The sequence below is a fragment of the Arachis hypogaea genome, chromosome 16 (assembly GCF_003086295.3).
Source record: "Arachis hypogaea cultivar Tifrunner chromosome 16, arahy.Tifrunner.gnm2.J5K5, whole genome shotgun sequence".
NCBI lineage: Eukaryota > Viridiplantae > Streptophyta > Magnoliopsida > Fabales > Fabaceae > Arachis > Arachis hypogaea.
The window spans coordinates 17703366-17724154 of record NC_092051.1 but is presented as its reverse complement, the minus strand read 5'-3'; the positions used below and the strand labels follow the sequence as shown (position 1 = coordinate 17724154).

The 20789-nt window shown below is 35.2% G+C and overlaps 1 protein-coding gene across 1 annotated transcript; it reads left to right on the top strand.

The window, feature by feature from the left end:
* Window positions 1-1474: 1474 nt before the first annotated feature.
* On the top strand, window positions 1475-3147 carry LOC112758372 (basic 7S globulin 2-like). The gene has a single exon (XM_025807034.2). It carries the CDS (start codon window positions 1669-1671, stop codon window positions 3031-3033), a length of 1365 nt encoding a protein of 454 aa, XP_025662819.1. The 5' UTR covers window positions 1475-1668; the 3' UTR covers window positions 3034-3147.
* The last annotated feature ends 17642 nt before the right edge of the window (window positions 3148-20789 follow it).

Here is a 20789-nt window from a genome sequence, read left to right as displayed (position 1 = left end):
AATGAGGAGAGGTGACATATAAGCAATATAAGCAATGTGGATATTGTGTTTCAAAGGTATATAAGTAGCAAGCAAGGGTAAAAAATTAATTAATTACAAAAAATGATGTTTGTATTAGATTTTATATATACGTTCTCTTGTGTTATATATATTTTTATCTTCTTTCATTTCTTTTCTATCACTTTAAATACCAAAAGCAAAAGATATATATAAAAAAAAACGTACACAAAAATAGTTGTTCACAATTGAATCTGTAAAGTGAGTCCAACAACACCATCTTAGGATCGAGCTAACCCAAGAAGATAGACATGAATATCAGGATGAGTCACTAAGGGGCACTGAACCACGGCTCGTGTTCCACGATCCGAGCCTAACTCGACGTGAGGAGCAAGTTAAGAGCTCCCCCTTACTTTTGGTATTGACATTAAGGAGAATAACTGTTCACTCTATATATAATCGTCCACTCTTAGCCAAGAGATTGAGTCATTCTTCAACTCTATAAATACCACATTCTTTCACGTATTTTTCACCTAATCTACATTTGCATTGCTTACACTTTTACTAACTTAAATATTGGAATCCGTCGTTTAGGAGCTCATGTGTAGTCATTCCTAGACATCTTCAGCTACACCTTGCAATAATAACTTTTATATTATTCGTCCATTAAATTAATGTAACACTAACCTAATAATAAAATCCTAAATAATATATTGAAGTAGTTTTGTAACTTAAAATCCAATGCAAAACTAGAGTTGAAGAAGGGTCCAAAAAAGAAAAGGAAAAAGGAGCGAGATGGTGAGTTGAGGTAGAAGGGGATTGGCATTGAAGAATTAAGAGTACATGTTATGTTACAGTTGGGGTTTACTATATGTGATGTATATAATCTGATGAAGACAAATGAAAATAGAAAAGGGGGAAAGGGCAAGCAGGTGAATTACTCATTAAGAGATCTGTGTTTGTCAGGGAATATTGCCACTTGCATATAACTCCAACTCATACAGTCCATCCATCAGAGGATCAAATTCAAGCCCCTCATTATAGTTTTGTCATTTACTCAATATTAAGTTAATTTCATGCAAGCAATGCTCCTTAGATCACGGTTAGATTTTTGTATTTATTATTGTTGCGTATGACATTTGGTTGGGGTATATAACTGAAAGCGATATGGAGGAGAAGAAACACAGAATGCCATGCCACAGCTACAAGCTAGGTCACCAAACAAATTTCTTTTTGTAGAAAGTGCAACAAGTCTTTCTAATGGGCTCCATGCTCTAATCTTCCAACGGCCCAAACATTCTACATTAACTCCAACATAAAAAAGGATGACAGAGTAGAGTAGTAGTTTTGTCTTTCTTTGGGCTTGGGCGGCCCAGTTTAACACCAACAAAAATATTCTTTGCCAGTGCAAAATAAAGAGAAAAGGTGGTCCATATATATATGATACGAAGTGGAGGACGAAAACGAGTGCAGGCGAAAGAGATGTTTTGCTGCATGGTTCATTGGCTTCCCTTGCAAATCAGAACCGGCGTTTCTTCTCCGCTGCCAAGTGCCCCCTTACACTCACCAGTCACCACTACTCATCATTGAGAATCACCGTTTTCCTCATAACTCCAAAAGTTTCAATTATATATATATAGGCAGTGCTAACTAGTAATTAAGCTCTCTTGCATGTCAAAAATGGCTTCCAAATTGCTACTCACCATCACCTATCTCTCTTTCTCTATTCTCTTCTGCGTATCTGTATCCACAACCTCCCATCATTCCCATCCACCCACCACAACCAATTACAAACCCAACCTGCTGGTTCTACCGGTTCACAAGGACCCAGCCACAGGGCTTCCATGGGCCTACGTTCACAAGAGAACCCCTATGACCCTGGTGCCACTCCTTCTGGATCTTAACGGCAATCACATGTGGATCAACTGCCAAACCCACTACTCCTCCAGAACCTACCAAGCACCCTCTTGCCACTCCACCCAATGCTCCACAGCCACCACCACCCAAACCTGCCACACCTGCGTCGGCTCCTCTCTCCCCAGGCCAGGCTGCCACAACAACACCTGCGCCCTCATGTCCACCAACCCCATCACCCAACAGATCGCCATGTCGGAGCTCGCCCAAGACGTCCTCGCCATCAACGCCGCCGCCAACAACGGCCCCAGACTGGGGCCCACGGTCACCGACCCTCAGTTCCTCTTCTCATGCGCGCCTTCCTCCTTGGTCCAGAAAGGTCTGCCCAACAAGGTTGAAGGCGTTCTTGGGCTGGGCCACGGGCCCATTTCCCTCCCTAACCAACTCGCATCACACTTTGGTTTGCAGCGCCAATTTACACTTTGCCTTTCTCGCAACCCAACCTCCACGGGGGCTGTACTATTTGGAAACCCACAAAAGCTTTTCGGTTACACTAACAACAAATTCGATCTTTCACGTGATCTTCTTTACACTCCACTAACCGTCAGTCCGCAAGGAGAGTACTACATGGAAATCAGCTCCATTAGAATCAACGGCCACTCCGTCTTCCCAGTGACTCCTTCGTCGTCTTCATTATTGTCATCGTCGTTGTATTCTCCGAGTGGTATGCTTGGGGCTACTCTGATTTCAACCACAGCACCTTACATGGTTCTGCACCACACCATATTCGAAACGTTCAGGCACGTTTTCGTGAAACAGTTTCCCATGCAGGGGCAGGTGAACGCGGTGGCGCCGTTCGGGTTGTGTTACGATTCAAAGAGGATAAACAACGCAAAACCTCCTAGCGTGGATATGGTGGTGAAGGTGGAGAAGAGCCGCCGTGAGGTTTCGTGGAGTATCTCCGGCGATAACTTAATGGTGCAGGCGCGGCCAGGGGTGACGTGTTTGGGGGTCGTGAATGGAGGGACGAGTCCTAGAGCAGCCATAGCCATAGGGACACGTCAGCTGGAGGAGAAGGTGGTGGTGTTCGACCTGGTGAAGTCGAGAGTGGGGTTGAGCTCTTCCCTATGCTCACGCGGGAGGAGCTGTTCTGACCTCTTCGGCTTCTCTAACAAATCATAGATGATGAGGGAGAGATCAGATAGAACCATATATATCATAAGCTTCTCTGCTTGTTATGGTTAATAATAATAATGATGAAATAAAGAAACGCATCTCGCGTTGTTAATCGAGGAATTTCATTAGTTATCAACTTCTTCTAATAAAATGATTGAGAAGTGAGAACTACAAGAACTTAAACCCAAATTTGAAATGATGAAGTAAAGGAACTTGCATTGCATGTCTTGGAAATCTCATTACAAGAAAAAAGTCTGCCATATTTTTTTTTCTATGTTTCAAAAGTGTAGCTAAAAGAGGTCAAGAACATGCTTTTACGAGAGTGGCGCTTGATTAGAGATTTGGGTCATGTTTTTTCTTGTAATGCTTTAAAAGCGTGCCAAAAGGGGTCAATAGTCACGTTTTTATGAGGATGGCGATTGATTAACGATTTAGCTATGCTTTTTTTGTCACGTTTTAAAAGCGTGGCCATAGAGAGCAACAGACACGCTTTTAAAACGTGCCAATAGAGTTACGTTACGGACTTACGGTAACGTTTTAAAATTCTTTGGCTACGTTTTTTATTACCACCCTTAAAAAACGTGGCCTAAAGGTATCAATAGGCACGATTTTGAAGTGTGACTATTTCTCTCTCTTTCTCTCTCGCCGCGCACACAATCACAAACTCCTCTCTCACTCACGCAATCTCAGGCTCCATTTTTCTTTCTCCGTCTTCTCTGCCGCCGTCTATTGAAACCTCACGTCATCCAGCAGCCGCGTGGGCTTCGTTGTAGTTCGTCAGCCTCCAGCTGTTCTTAGCGTCTTGGTGTTTTGTCGTTCTCAATGTCTTGGTGTTTTGTCGTTTTCAATGCCGTCGTGCTCCATCGTAGTTCGTTAGCTATCTAGTCTTGCAACATCCAGCCTCTTTGCCACCGTCTAGTCTCTTTGCGTTGTCGCTGCATCTTCCAGTCTCTTAGGATTTTTTATTTTTTCTTAATTCTGTTTTTAAATTCTTCTTATTTGTCATTATTGTTATGATTCTGATTTTTAAATTCTATTTTAAAATTTTTCAAGTCTTAGGGTTTTTGATTTTTTAATTCTATTTATTTGTCACAATTTGTTATCATAATTCTATTCCCAATTTGATTATTTGTTACTTGATAATTTTTGTTAGGGATATTTGTTGAATTTTTTTATTTTGCAAAGTTCATCAAACAAACAAAAATCGAACCCGTGTTCTCCAATTACACACCCTCCAAAAAAATTACACTTTATTTTGTTTCATTTTCACACTACAAAAGAGACAGCTATTTTGCGACAGTTAGCAAAACCGCAGCTATCTGTCACTCTTGCAGCGGTTGTAGCGGCGAATTCTGTGACAGTTGCTAATCTGTTTTAACCCCCCTTCACTCCTTTCTCTCCCTCAATCTCATTATCTTTTTATTCTCACAACAAACCAAACTTGAACCCAGTCCTCAATTGTTCTCTCATCCTCAAATCTTCAGATCCTACCAAACTCATGTTCGTCGCTGCTAACCTCATTACAAGCACCCTTTCCCCTTTGAAAAAAAGTATTGCTTTTGCCAGATTCAAGGTCGACATCGTGCTCCTTTGCTCTGTCTCATCCGCTGCAATTTACTCGCGATCTCCTCCTGTGCAGTGTGTGGTTCAAATAGGATGCAGCTGCATGAGAGTCCTACCACCGTCACCTCCAGCCTCCGTCGCCGGCACCACGTATCATAGGTTCAGGTCTGTCCTATCTACTCTTCGATGTCCGCGCCTACTCCTTCAAATTCGCTGTTCGATTCTGCTCACTGTTCTAGCCTTTCTGTCCTAGGTCTTTTATTCCATTTTTCAATCACTGGAGCAGCTAAAATGAGGTGAGGGGCTTGAAATTTTTTCCTAATTATGCTAATTGTGTTCTACAAGTCTAATATCTATTTTAGATAAATGATTGTTGTGCTAAAATCTATTGTGAAATAGTTACAAGTTGCTTTCATTTATATTCTTTTGCTTATTTAAAAGAATGTTTTTGCTTAATATTATTGTATTTCAGTTTTGATTTGTACATTCATTCCACTTTGATAAGGTTATACATTTTCACCTTCATTTTGAGGGAGGTAAAGAAACAGGTAAAGCCTATGCATGGCCCAAAATCTCTCATGGGTGAATCATGAACTAAAGTTGTGGTTTCAAATTTTTTATCTCTGAAATAAGTTTATTTGATTAATCAAACCCAATCATCAATAAGTATCATCATAATAAACACATTTATAGCTTTTTCTTTTCTTTTTCTTTTAATCACTAGTAGCCAACTTCCTTCAATCATACTTATTAGGGGTGGCAATGGGGTGGATAGGAGTGAGTTTTTGCCCTACATGACCCCGTCCCGCTCTACAATAACTCATATCAAACCTGTCCCGCTTCTAGTAAAAAGTTAAACCCTAACCCACCTCTATGGGTACTTGTCCTGACCTACTCGTTCTTATAATTATTAAAATCTAACAAATAAAATTAAATTTTAAAATTTATATAATCATATTACATATATAATATAAATTAAAGTAAAAATTTAAATATGATACAATATTATTAAATATTTTACTAATTATTTTATATATATTACATATATTATATATACAAGAGTGGGTAGGGACGTGTTTAACCTAAATCCAACCCCGCCCCCACCCCGCCCAAGAACCCGCCCCGTTAAAAACCCGCTTCGATGTGGGGGCGGATAATTATCCTCCCGAGCGGGTAGGGACGGGGTGGGTATCCACGGGTTCGGATATTGTTGCCACCCTTAATACTTATGTAATTAATAAGTTCTTATTTTAGTTTACAAATTGCAATACAACTTAATTTTACAAGAACTTGGATGAAGAATTTAGAAAATACTTTTGTTGGTTATGGGAACTGTTTATTTGTACTTTACTTTACAGTCATCAATTGAATAGTGACAGATAATCTTCACCTCCTGTCTATTTAGACAGGATGCTTCTGCAATCCAGTGCATATGCAAACTACCTTGGCTTGTCTCATTTGGATCTTTTTTGAAATACAGAGGTATTTCTATTTTCCGCTTTAACTTGCTCATGACTATCTGTGATTGGTCTAGATGTGATGTTACTGTATAATGAAAAGCAATAATAATATTTCTGCATTTAGGCTGGCCATGCTTGCTGGGATGATCATGATGTAATTAATGGAAAACCAACTGGAGCTGTAAGAGTATCCTTTGGCTACATGTCAACTTATGAGGAGGCTAATGTTAAAATTCTTTTATTTATTTTAATTTCTTTTTCAATCACACTCTCTGTTTTGAATTATTGAAAGTTTAAAACTTTTGATTCTTGGTTCGTTTTCATTTTTTCTTTTTGAACAAATACCAACTTAATATGGGAGGTGTGCAACATAGAGTTATGACTGCTTTTATGGACCTAGAACAATCATTTATACCAGTATTTGTGTCTTGCATGGATCAAATTAGTCACACTTTTTCTTGCAATGTTCAATTGTTAATTCTTTATGGAATAAACCATTGTTTGCCAAGCGGATTTATCTGACCTTTTAGAAGCGTTTCTAATAATAACTCTTAGAGGATATGCAAGAAGAAAATAGGATGAAATCCTGTAGAACTGTGCACAAAATTCCATAGCGCATTTATGTGGGTATTTATTGTGATATATAATATTTTCTTGCTTCTCTTTGCTTTGGAGCTCAGCTAAGGTGTTTTAAAGGAGCATTTGTTATATAACGACCAGGTTGCGAGGGCTCAACCCTAGGGGCGGAGCTAGATGAAATATTAGAGGGGGCCAAAAATATTTACACAATAAAATAAGACTAAAATAAAATTTTAAAGGGGGCTAAGCGGAAATTTAAATATAATTTATATGTAAAAAATTAAAAGTAGGGGGGAATCCACTATGTGGCTCCGCCATTGCTCAACGCCATTCTTGATTATATCCTTGGGGTTTTAATGATGAACATAAATACTTCGAATACTTTTGCTACAACACATAACAATAAAGGGATGAAGAAAATTGTAATGGTATTCTGCATTATATATGAAGTTGGGTTGCAGATTAAATATACAAAGCGAAAACAAGGTAAGTGTAAAATGCCCCCAATTATATGGCAATTTGTTTGAGTTTGTAATCCTAGAAAATAGGAGGGATTTAAAGAGGAATTGTTATGATTTTGGTTGACAAAATGGTGTGAACACTTAAAAGGCTTGGTGGTCATTATGCTTGTAATATTGCAGTTAAACTTGCTTTCTTTCTTGCTATTATATGTTAAATTTTTGCAAGCTTATTAAGAGTTAGATGCACCTTAGCAAAAGCATCTATGAAGTTTTTCTTTGATGTATATATATATTTTTTAATTTAGGTGCTTTTAAGCTGAGCTTGCTAGGGAGATGGCATATGCTGTTGCAGGATTTGAGCATGTAATATTGCTTGAGAATGTTCATGAACCAACCTTAAATTGTGCATTTGTAAGCAAATCAAATTATTTTTTGCACAATTTTAGACAAATAACATTGTTATGAACATCTGCAGAAACTACAAGGAATCTTTGGAAGAAGTTATTGTCTTATTGAGCAGGTACATCTTTAGGAATAATTTTTATGGCCTTTTTTGATATAATAGAGGAAAAATGATGTAATCTTAGGATACTTGGAGAGATGCATTTAACCATGAAAGTGTCAATACAAGTTTCTTTTCATATATTACTCAGTTTTACTTATATGGAAATCAGGTCCAGAGTAAGCCGGGCAATTTAATCTGTCATCACCCGAGCTCTGGACTTGAAAGTCCATGAGAGATTAAAGTGACAGAAATCAAAGTAACTAATTATATACTCATGGAAAATAACAGCAATGTTGGAGAGGCTGAAGCATGTATGAAAGAACTTGAAGATGTGAGTGATTCAAAATTCTACCATATCTTTTGTATGTCAAATTTCATGGTTGCCCAAAAATTTGGTGGTTGTCTGAACATTGAAAATGGGCTACTATTTTTCCTGAATAAAACAACATGAAACGTGCAAGTACTATATCAAAATATTTTTTCACATAAACAATTTATTCTACCGTATTTACATGTGTTTCAGTAGCAAATCAAATTATTTTTTGCACATAAACAAAATGTTAGATTCATAGGCTTGCAAGTTACAAATGATTTCAATCTATATCTGTTAACATATTTAATGAAAATGAATTAAACATCCATTCAAGCGTTCGTTGTAATTAGAGCTTTGGACGAGGGAAAAAAAGGAAATTACACTTGGTGGATTTATTCTTGACTCAGCTTTAACATGCTGAGAAAGAAGCACAAGGAAGCAAAAGAATTATTAATTAGAGCCATTGTGAATGATAATAACTTGCTGATGCTTAATCATCCCATTTATGAATAAGAAATATCCTTTGTTCTCTTCTATCATTTGCTACTTGTCAATAAATTTATTTATCATAATTAGTCTTGATATGTTATTTGTTTATTAGGTGTGTTAAAACTATCTTTTGCTTGCATTATATGAATTTGAGATTGGATTTTGCTATGTTTTAGCATTTTGAAGGATAACCCTAAGGATCAAATGTTGTTTTGAGTGTTCCAATTGGAAAGTGGTAAAACATGACAAGGAGGCACGGAATAATCTGAAGCATTTGAAGTGCACGGAATAACATCATATTTAGAGGTGCTCGATTAAGAGAAAATGACTCATGACATTATTGTTTTTTGTGTGGAAGATTGGTCAAGAAGGCGTCATCGCTACAAGCACTTTGTGGTGCATTGAAGGTGGAAAATGAAAAATTCAGCAGTGTTTTCTTTAGATTTTTGTAATGCGTTGAGTTATGAAGATTATGTTTATATAGATGTTTTGTTGTTGAGGTGTTAAGTTAGCATTTTGTCTTTCTTTTGTTAATTGTTGCTATGTAGACAAAACTCACAACCTTGCTAGTGCATGTAGATATTTCACCTATAAAAAGGGGGTTATTTCAAAGTGCTTTGACTTTCAGAATTTTTTTTATAATCTTATATAGCAGATTGTGGCAGTTTCAAACTGGCACAATTTTTTTCAAACCAACGTGCAGGATAGCGGCGGTTAAAAACTGTCACAATTAAAAAAAAAACTATTTACCAACTAGTGGCAGTTTACAGCTGCAGCAAATAGATTTATTGAATTTGCGGCGATTATGTCAAAGGTTCTTGTAAACCACCGCAAAATCACATGCCCACGCCCTAAACCGCAATGCTTTCAAAACTGTTAGTATGTTGTTTTGTGGCGGTTAAAAACCACTGCAATTTTCCAAAAAACTGTCGCTATTCAACATGTCTCTTTTAGTGTCACCCCATAATTTATGTTTTTCTTTTTTTTCCCCAAAAAATATCAAAGGTTAAATAGATGTTATGTACAGGGGATGGAGGGGATGAGAGGGTGAGGGGATGGAAGGGATGGTGGTGGTGGAAGGGGGTTGTGGCGGCGTGAAGGGTGAAGGGTAAAGGTAGAGGAGGAGGAAACAGCGGTTATATTGTTAGGGTTAGGGATTAGGTTTGAAGATGAAAGAAGTTGAAAGGTGAGTGGTATTTATTATGAAATTATCAACAAAAATTTAAAGGTTTGTCATTTTTATCGAACCAAATGTATCTTGTATGAGTATAGCTCTAGTTTCAATTTTTCATGGTCAGATTTGTCAGCGTTCGCATCTTTCATGATCAAAAATTTTAAATTCAATTTTTCATGGTCAGTCTTGTCAGCGTTCACATCTTTTATGGTCAAAAATAGTTATTTACTCTATATATATGTTATCCTCTTCGTCTTTTTGTTTTACGTTTTCTTTTATTTTCATTTTTAGTTTTTTTTTCTTTTAATGCATTTTTTTAATTTTTTTTCTATTTTTCCATCAGAATAAGAAGAAAAATATATCAAAAAATAAAAATTCTAAAATATAAAATTTTAAATAAAGTATTAAGTTATGATTTTATTTTATTTTATGTTAGGAAGAAGAAAGAGAAGGATGAAAAAAAAATGCAAATCAAAATAGAAAAATTTTTTAAAAAAAAATGTTAAAATTTATGAAATATATATATATATATATATATATATATATATATATATATATATATATATATTAGAATAATAATATAGCTTAAATGGTTAGGACTTGGGAAGAGAATAATTTTTAGGTTTAATCTTTTTATTTGTGTTTATAATTTAATCATATTTTTTATAATTAAAAATTTGTAATTGAATTTTATATTAGATAAAAATATATAATTTCATCTTTGTTAGTTATTATTTTTTTTTTTTTGAAGAAAATACAATAATTTTAAAATTTTATTTTTAAAATATTTATAATTTATCTTATATTAAATATAAAAATGAATACTCTAAATAAAAAGTATATATTTTAACAAAAATAATTAAAAAAATTCATAATTAAAAATTTGGTAAAACTAAAACGATTATACATAATGTTTCGAAAGCCTACCCGAAATGGATTATAGGCAATTGGGTTTTGAGTAATGAGGTCATAGATGATGGTGAATGTGCCCTAAATAGTTTCATATTAGCTCCAGAACAATGGGTGGAGTTTAAGTAGGTCATATGTAAAACAAAGTTGAGAAATATTTGAGTTTGACAGAATATTTATAAGAGAGAGTAATAATTTGATTATTACTTCACTTGTAGATAGATAATTTTCTTCCCTTGTATTATAGAAAGTTATTCTTCATTGAGGTAGTTATTGATCCGTGGATAATATTAGAAGTAATAAAGTGACAAGCTATTGCTTGTGATGCAAGTTAAGTTGGATATACAGGGACGGACCTAGAGGGGGCGAGTAGTGGCCTCGGTCCCCCCAAAATTTTAAGAAACTATACTTATATATGAGATATGTGTTTAAAAAATTAAAAAATATTATGTAATTTAATAGTTTTATATGTATTATTTTTTACTATGTGATGAATTTATGTCTTAATTATTTAATTCACTAATATTTTTTACTTAACTAATTTAATATCATACCCTCAAGTCTTTGTATCTTTTAAATTAGTTTTTATATAATAATCTCTATATTTATTTTTTTAAAAATTATTTATTTTTATATTAATATATTTAACATTTATATTATTATATTAATAATAACTTTTTTTTCAAGATAAATTATTTTATTCAACTGGATAAAATAGACATTGTCCATAACTAGGATAGCAATACATGAATTGGGGATCTCCCAAAAGTTCTTTAACAAGATAAAACACCAAAAAGCTTAAGAAAAGAAGATGAAGCACTCCAACAGAAAAATTAAGGTATGTGGCCTTGCATGTCTTGAAGAAGGTTGCTAGCTACAGTAAGAATTTGTTCTATTCCTTCAGTATTATTTTCAAAGATGAGCCGGTTTCTTGATTTTCAGATTTGCCAACACATAATCGCCAGCATCTGAAAGACACGGTTGTTGCTTCTCCGCCTCTTGAACTTGCCTACACTTTCCGACCACGTTCGCTAGAAGGAGAAGGACCCATCTCCACAAACCAATCCAGGTAATGAGCTTCTAACCCATACCTCCTTTGATTCTTGGCAGAAGAATAAACAGTGACTAATGATTTCTGGGCTGAGATTGCAGCGCCCACAGGGAGGAGAAATTGTGTGGATGTGGCGGTGGAGGTTCTCTGGAATCGAGAGCTTCTCATGCAAACAGTGCTAGAGGAAAAACTTGATTTTTGGGAGTAGGGGCATTTTTCAGAGCTCCAACCATGTGTCTTTGTGCTGCATCAAATCGGGACAGTAATCAATTAGAGAGTAATAGAACTGGTAGGCAATTTGGTATCTTGAGCTGACTTCATATTTTTTGCTTTTGGTTCTGGCCCAAAATAAATGATAATCACCTTCCTCAATTTTTGTTAGCAAAATATGATTAGCCATGTCTGAAGAGAAAATACTGTTCACTAATTCCAGGTTCCATTGTTTGCTAGGTATGATTAGCACATTTATCCATGTTACTTCCATAATTTGATTGCTGATGACTGAATTGTGTGGGACAAGGAAAGGTTGGGATGTAGCTACCCACGGTTCCTGAAAAATGCGAATGCTATTCTCGTTACCCACCTTTCAGCATATGCCTTTTTCTAAAACTTTGCGGCCCTCCAAAAGGCTTCTCCAGCCCCAAGAAGGTTGGTTTCCTGTCTCTGCTCTCATGATATTGCTGTAACAGTAGTACTTGCCTTTGAAAATTTTTTATAATAATGATTGAGGTTGCGTAGCTAGTTTCCAGCATTGTTTAGCGAGTAGCGCTAGGTTCTGAGCTTGCAGGTCTTTAAAACCAAGGCCACCCTCCTTTTTTGGTCTAGACATGGTGTCCCATCTAATTCACATCATATTTCTTTCTGTTCTTTTTTGCCCCCACCAAAATTGGGTGAGAATACTGTGAATCTCGCAAATTAAAGTATCTGGAAGCCTGAAGTAATAGAGTGTGTAAATAGAAATGGCTTCCCCGACTGCCATAATTAGTATATGTCTACCTGACGTAGATAGTAAGTGTCGTTTCCAGCCCTGGATCTTTTTTCTCACTTTTTCTTTAATAGCCCCAAATGTCTCATTCTTCGACTGATTAACCGTTGAAGGGAGCCCCAAATACTTGTCTTGTGTTCCTATGTGTCTAATGTTGAGCCTGTTAGCCAAGGCAGTTCTCTTTTTCCCCCGGGGTATTGTTGCTAAAAAACACAGCTGATTTAGATAAGTTTACTTTCTGACCACTAAAGCTCTCATATAGATTAAGGATCATCAGGATATTATAACAGCCATCCTCTGAGGCCCTACTAAATAGGATAGAGTTGTATGTGAAGAGTAGATGATTGATCGGACGACATCTTCTATTGATCTGGACACCAGAGATAAGACGGTTTTGCTCTGCCTTGTTCAGCAGAAAGGATAAACCTTCTGTAGAAAATAGAAAAAGATACGGTGATAAAAGGTCTCCTTGTCAGATTCCTCTATTTGGCTTAAAAAAACCAAAGGGCTGACCTTCAACAATAACAGAGTAAGAAACTGTAGCACCACCTCCTGAATCCAACTATCCATCTAGGATCAAATCCTAACTTTCGAAGCATGAACCATAAAAAATGACATTCCACTCTATCGTAAGCCTTACTCAAATCAAGCTTTACGGCCATTTCAGTATTCAATTCTGTCTTCTTGGTTTTCAAGTAGTGCATACATTCATGAGCTATAAGTATATTATCACTAACTAGTCTTCCTTTTAAGAAAGCGCTTTGATTAGGACTAATTAGTTTATTCATGATACTCTGTAGCCTATGAACAATCACTTTAGAAATAAATTTATAAACCACAGAAGATAAACTAATTGGCCTGACCTGTGTCATGTTTATAGCATTTGGAACTTTTGGGATTAAACAAATCTACGTGTGGTTGAAACCCCTGAGTATTCTACCTCTAATAAAAAAGCTTCTCACCGCTCAAAACACATCCCCAGCCACGATGTCCCAGTAATAATGGAAGAACTTTGCTGTGAACCCATCATCACCCAACGCACTTTTAGAGTGCACACTAAACACAGCCCGTTTGACTTCTTCTAGGGAAACTGGCCGTAGTATTCTCCTATTCATGGCTGGAGAAACTTTGGGAAGAAAGTCTTCAAATTCCACTTCCGGATAAGTTGATTTGGTAGAAGAAAAAATATCTCTAAAATAGTCTTCTGCAACTAAGGCTATATCAGCTCAAGAGGTAGCGAAGCTCCCATCATTCCGTTCCAATTTCCAGATTTTATTACGCCAAACCCGGGACTGAAAGGATTGATCCCCTTCCTTTTGCCATTTTATCCGAGACTTCTCCTTCCAGTAGCTCTCCTCCCTACCATAAGCGTCCTCTAGCATGTTTTCTAGCTCCTCAACCTTAATTCCTCCATTAATCCCTGTCTCTCTAAGCTCTTCTATTTTTTGAGAATCTCCTCTATTTCAGATTTAGAGTTGGATTTGGATGTTTGCTGCCATTGCACAAGATGATGTCTACAGAGTTTCAGTTTTTGAGCTAGAACAAACATCGCAAAACCTTCAAAGTAAGAGTTCCAGGCCTCAATAATAACCCCTCTAACCGCCTCGATCCTACACCATCTCTGTTGGAACTTAAACCTATGTTTAGATCTCTCAATTTGAGGACTGGTATCCAATAATAAAGGGGCATGATTAGATCCATTTTCTTGCATCCTAATCACTGTATTAGTAGGAAACATGTGCAGCCAGCTGTTGCTTACCAAAACACGGTAATCTTTCCAAAATCTGCTCTTCTCCTCTCTTTTTATTAGACCAAGTGAAATTTCTACCCACGATACCAAGATCCATCAAGCTACTTCCATCAATAAAGTTATTAAAATCTGAAATAGAGGACCAAGATTTCAACCCTCCACCCCTTTTCTCCTCCTGACTAGTGATGGCATTGAAATCTCCCATCACAATCATTTCATTTTGCATTTGCTGTATAATAGCTGACAGCTCCTGGAATTGACCAGCTTTGAGTTGTTCGTTTGTGTTAAGGTAAACACCAATTAATCCCCAATTCTATCCGTTAGACAAGTCTTTGACCGTGGCAGCAATGTAGTACTCTTTCTCCGAGAGGATTTGCACCTCCACCCCCTTCATTCCAAGTCAAGACTAAACCTCCCGCTACCCCAATCGGGCTCACAATTCTCCAAGACTCAAACCTGCATGCCCGTAGCGTCCTTTCCACTATTCGAGGTTGATTCTTAGTTTCACAAATGAATACCACCTCGGGGGAGTGGGATCGACAGATCCCTTTAAGGTTTTGGACTGTCAGGAGTCTCCCCAAATTTCGACAGTTCCAACTTAAGATCTTCATGAGGTTTTGGGTGCCAATTGACGGTTGGCACCCTCCACCTCCTTATTACCATCTGAGACTTCTTCCAAACAGGGCTTCTTTGAGCTGCCACTATTTTCCTTACCAATATACCCCCTTTTATAGCCAGTGTAGGTCTCCCCGTGGCTCCCCATTTGTCTAGCAAGTTGTTTGAAACTTTGCTTTCCTCCTCTCTCCTCCTTAGCCTCGCCCATAATAATCATATTCTCTTCAGTATTCATTGGGATGAGTCTTTTTTGCAGAACATCATTTGTAATGGTACCCGCTAGAGCCTTCAAAGAGTCGGCTAAGATGCCATTTTCTTTCTTTTCAGTCATTAAATTAGGATTGTTGGTCTTCCTCGCCTGTTTCTTATCCCCTTTTATATTTAATTCAGCAAAATTCTCCAATAGCCAAGAGGGAGCTGGTTTCTTCCTTGATTTAGGGGTGGAAGAACCATAAGCTCTGGCATAAGACGAGTCTGAATTTGATTTACTCTCAATTCTCCTTCCTACTTGATTTGCCTTCACCCATTCTCCAATAGCTTCTTCTCTAACACTATCACTTGCAGAGTCATCCAACAACTATTGACAATGCTTGGAATCATGTCCTAGAAGCGCGCAATAGGTGCAGAATGTTCCCAGCCTTTCATATTGGAGACCTACTTCGATCAATTTTTTATTTGGTCCAGTGATCTTCATCGAATCCTTCAGTCTCCTATCCCCTTCCATCTCTACCTTGGCTTTAATGATTCGAGTTTCTTTCCCTATCACCTCATATAATCCAACATCAACAATGCTTCCAAGCTTCATACCAAGTTTACGTCCAACTTCAATTGTTTTAAACGGTTCTGACAAGCTCCAGATTTGGACCCAAATTGAAAAAGTAGATATAACATTTTTGTCTTCCATCGGATCTTCCTTTCATCTCACAACATGGAGGATAAAGTTCTTAAATAGCCAAGGGAAACCTCGTTCAACTCGTGCAACGTCCGTGTCCTTATAAAAAAAAGAACTGAAATTGATTCTTGCCTTTGTCTACGACTCTCAATCCTTCCGGTCTACCCCATATTATAGTCATAGCCCCTTCCATTGTGTCTGCCGAAAAGGTGCGATCAGCAAATATTCTCCTATTCAAACTCCTTATGCATGCGTGCAAACCTTCAGAGATGTCTTCCTCCTCAAGCACCACAACCTCCTCTGTATTCTCCTTGTCTTCCTCCCCTGTATGTTGTTGATTGTCTCCTAATGCATCCATGCTGATAGAATAAAGAATGAGGAAATGTTTGGTGTATTGTGATTGTCAATTAGCAATTGTGTTTGTGAAATCCTATGGGCGATGTTTTTTGAAACCCTAGCAGAGCACGAAGAAACCCTAACAGGGCATTGATTGTGTGTTAATTGTTAACTTATATTAATAATGACTTACGTAGTTATATTTTAGTAATCACATTATGTATTTTAGATATTATTTTCTTGTAAAAAATACTCATTTTTTTTAAATTTACTTTGTTAAAAGAAAAAATTTTATAAAGATATCTTATATCTTGTATTCTGTAAGGATACTGTGTCTTTCAAATAATTAATAATTCATAATTTATTTTCAAATTTTTTAAAATTTTTGAAAGAATTAATTTTAATTAATAAGATATGTGATAATTTTTAACTAAACATGCTATAAATTATTGGTATTTTATAATTTTATAATATACTATTGATATTGTTATATTTCTTTTATGTAATTATCATATTAAAAATAAAATTGTGAAAAAAATTATAATTATATATATATATATATATATATATATATATATATATATATATATTGATAAATCTTTTAAAAAATTAACTCTAATAACTATTTGTTAATTATTTTTATGGAATGAAAAAAATTATCTGAAATTCGGCCCCTCCATATTAAAATTTCTGGATCCGTTCCTAGTTGGATAGAAATCATGATACCGTGTCCTAGGTAAGTCGGCTAGATTAATCCGTGTAGTTCTTTTTGAAAAATAGCTTTAATTATTTTTTCGATTTAATTATTTTAACTCATTCAATTCAATTTATTACAATGACTTAATTATATTAACTACATTAATTGTAATTCGTTATATTAGTGAATTAGTTTTTTTATTTATAAAGTCTAAAATAAAATAAATAATTTATTGTTTATTCTAATTAAATTCATTAAATTTAATTATATATTATATATGAATTAATGTTAATTTATAAATTATTTTACATTATAATATTCAATAAAAAAATTGTAAATTATTTTAAATTATATACGCATGAAAAAATGGATTTAAATGTGGTTTATATAGTATAGATAGTATTAAATTAAGAACGATGCATTTTTAAGTATTTTAGTATGACTTAATTATATCAGCTAATTAATTTGATTAGATATTTAAATATGAATGTAATTTATTATAGTATATAATACTTGATTAATTTTACTACATTAATTGTAATTCCTTATATTAGTTAATTGGTTTATTCATTTATAAAGTTTGAAATAAAATAAATAATTTATTGTTTATTCTAATTGAATTCATTAAATTTAATTTTATTATATATAAATTAAAGATAATTTATAAATCACCTTATTTTCTTAGTCTTTTATATTCCATGAATTGTTAAGTTTTAAGTTTTATATTTCTGTAAGCAAAAGTAATATAAAGCAAAACTTTCTTCACTCTAAACAGAATTATTCTATGTATTATTAACTAATATCATCATTAGATTTGATTTATTAAAATATAAAATAATTTTATATAACAAATTATTAATTAAACTCATTCTAAAATGTAAGCAAAATAAATTAATTTTCTAGGCGGTCCGATGTAGATCCATAATTTATACAACAATCAAATAAAGCATAGAATTTGTGAATGGTGATAAAAAGGGAATAAAAAAGTAGGGCTCACACCATGTCGGCTTGCTTGCCTTCATTGTATCTTAATAAAACATGGACCTACGGAGACTAATTCCGATTCCAAGCTGGGCAGATAGAAAACCTATCCGGATCTCATACAATTAATTTCAACCCACACCCAAAGTCCTCTTTAGTCTTTTTGGGTCTTCTCTCTTCCAGCAAGCAAGCATATACGCCAGCAATGGAGAATGGCGGCTTGGCACTGGCAACTTCAGAACAGCGAAGACGAGAAGATTGGTTGCTTATACGACGATGGGATGATGACGGGGTTGTGATGGCGAGGAGGTTGACGATGATCGGAGATGCTAATGTGACCAGAGAGGTTAGATAGCGGACCGGCAAGAGGAGACTTTCACTGATGTTGTTGTCGTTTAGATTGCCGTCGCACTGGAATGCTCTCTATCTGTAACTGATGGAGGTGAGCTGCTGCAAGGAAGGCATGGATTCAGATCTTATTTTCATACATTTTTTTTACTCAGTATATTTTGATTTGTCAGTATTTATGATGTAGAATAAGTGTTTTATTTTCGACTCAAATTTTTTTCGTTTTTTAAATCATCAAGACAGATTTTTTCTTCTTTTGGATTATGGAGGATATGTGATTTTTGATGCAGTCCAATTTTAAAATGATTTACCCAAAAATATACCTCTTCTTAGTTGCTATAAAATTATAAAAGGTGTGGTCCTACAATCTTACCATACGTACTTGCTAGAATTTATGTTTGCTTTTATTTTTTTCACTAGAGAAAAAATGGTTAGGCAATATGATTTGTTGGAGATGATTACACCGCCAAAAGAATGCTGGAAGATTCATGTCAAAGTAATCAGACTTTGGTCTTTACCAAGATTCAAAGATCCCAAATCCATTAGCTCCATTGAAATGGTGTTGATGAATGAGCAAGTACTTCTAATTTTATTCATACACACAATTGTTTCTCTGTTTTCATACATTTAGTCCCACATTTGTATGATCCTCACCCTCATAATTGTCATAATTTCAACCTCAGCAGTTTCTGCTTTTCTTGGGACTATTCATTTAAAAATAGAACAAAAACAAAATCCAGTTCTATATTTTCCTGCAAGAAAACATAATCTTTTCATCATAAAAAAGATTCTGCAGTAAAAAATAGATTTAATATATAGCTCATGTTGTATTCGGACAATAATGAGAGGGGTTGGGGCACTTTTAGCAAGATTTTCATAGGCAGTTGTATAAAATTATAAATTTTAGCTTGCAAAGACATGCACTAATCCAAGATACATAATCACTAAATAATGCAGATTGGATATAAGAGTTTATGCCGACCAAAAATAACAAAGTTTGAGTCACTCTTTCTTTCACATCCTACAAAAAGCATAATGTATATCTTTGATAAGAAATAATACGCACATCACAACAAAATTGAGAATCAGATTATTTCTTACTTCTTTGTTTATTATTCTCATCTTGAAGACTTAAATTTCCTCCTCCCGTATGGGGGACAACTAACAAGAGAGGTTTGTATTAGAAAAGTTTGTGCTAAGCATCCCCAGGTAGTGTTGACTGTTGGGAACCAAGCAGTATAGCCTCCACTGATTTAACATTCAAAATTCTAGACTAAATCAATCACATTAAACAAAGATGCATATGGAGGGGAAAAAAAGAGAGAAACATAATAAGAGCATGACTAAAACATATGCATGTTTATCGTTAGTCTTAACCCTTTTCTAAATAACACTTAATTCTCATGCATGATTTTCATCATAATAATTGAAATCGCGTAGCCTAATTCATTTAGCAACTTAAAAGTGGGGTTTTAACTAAGTTTTTTATAGCAAATACTGAAGAATATTACCACAACTTCTCTTGAATACTCAAAGAGGATGTATGAATTTTTGAGATATAAGAGCAGTAGGAGAAACAATTTAGGCTACGTATAGAGATGCATGCTTCACCCTACTTGGGCCTTGAAAAGAGATAGGTATTAATGGAAATTATAATAAATTGTATGATGTTTAAATAATTAACTAAATCAATTAGTTGATATAATTAAGTGTTAATTATATGGCAAAGAGTTAATTATTTCGTGGGTCTCAGGATCATATGTTAGGAGGTTATTTGTCATTCTATTAACATCCAACAATATCTCAAGACCAGAACATATCTGAAATAGATGTTAGCATGAACTCTCAGATGATATTTTGTATCGATAGAGAACCGTGATGAACATGAGAGGTGAGTTTTTATTAATTGCAATTATAAAAGTTCTTTATTATTGATCATTTTTAGTTTGATTGAATTTTTATAGTATCGTATAATATGCAGAGTTAACCATGTCAGATGATGAGATTAAGCAGTTGTGCTTAATGGATATAGACAAGATCTTAGATTCCTATGATAAAACCTTGAAAGACTATCCTCCTATGCCTTTAGCAACTGAAGTTGATAGTTCTTTGTTAACCGAAAGGGTTATTAGGGAAGAGCTAAACTTTAACAGGGATGATTTAAAGAAAAATGTCTCAGACATGTTAGCCATTGCAACACCTGAGTAGAAATATGCATTCGATAAAATTGTTACAGCTATGTATTGTGATGAAGGGGTTTTTTCTTTGTGTATGGTCATGAGAGTATTGGAAAAACATTTCTCTAGAATCTTATGTCTGTTGAGATTCGCTCAAGGGGTGATATTGTGTTAAACATTGCTTCAAGTGGTATTGCATCTTTACTTCTTCCCAATGGAGAACGGCACACTCAAGGTTCAAAATACTGCTGAATATAACTGAGGATTCTGTATGTAACATCAAACCTGGTTCCCCTCAAACAATGCTGTTGTTGAAAGCCAAACTTATAATTTGGGATGAGGCTCCAATGGTTAGTAAGTATTGCTATGAAGTGCTTGATAAATGCTTGGGTGATATCATGAGATTTTCTCTAACATATAATAAATATTTGCCCTTTGGAGGAAAAGTGGTTGTACTTGGTGGAGACTTTAGACAAT

Excerpts from the sequence above, each read along its gene's own strand:
- LOC112758372 (XM_025807034.2), top strand. The coding sequence starts at position 1,669 with ATGTCAAAAATGGCTTCCAAATTGCTACTCACCATCACCTATCTCTCT.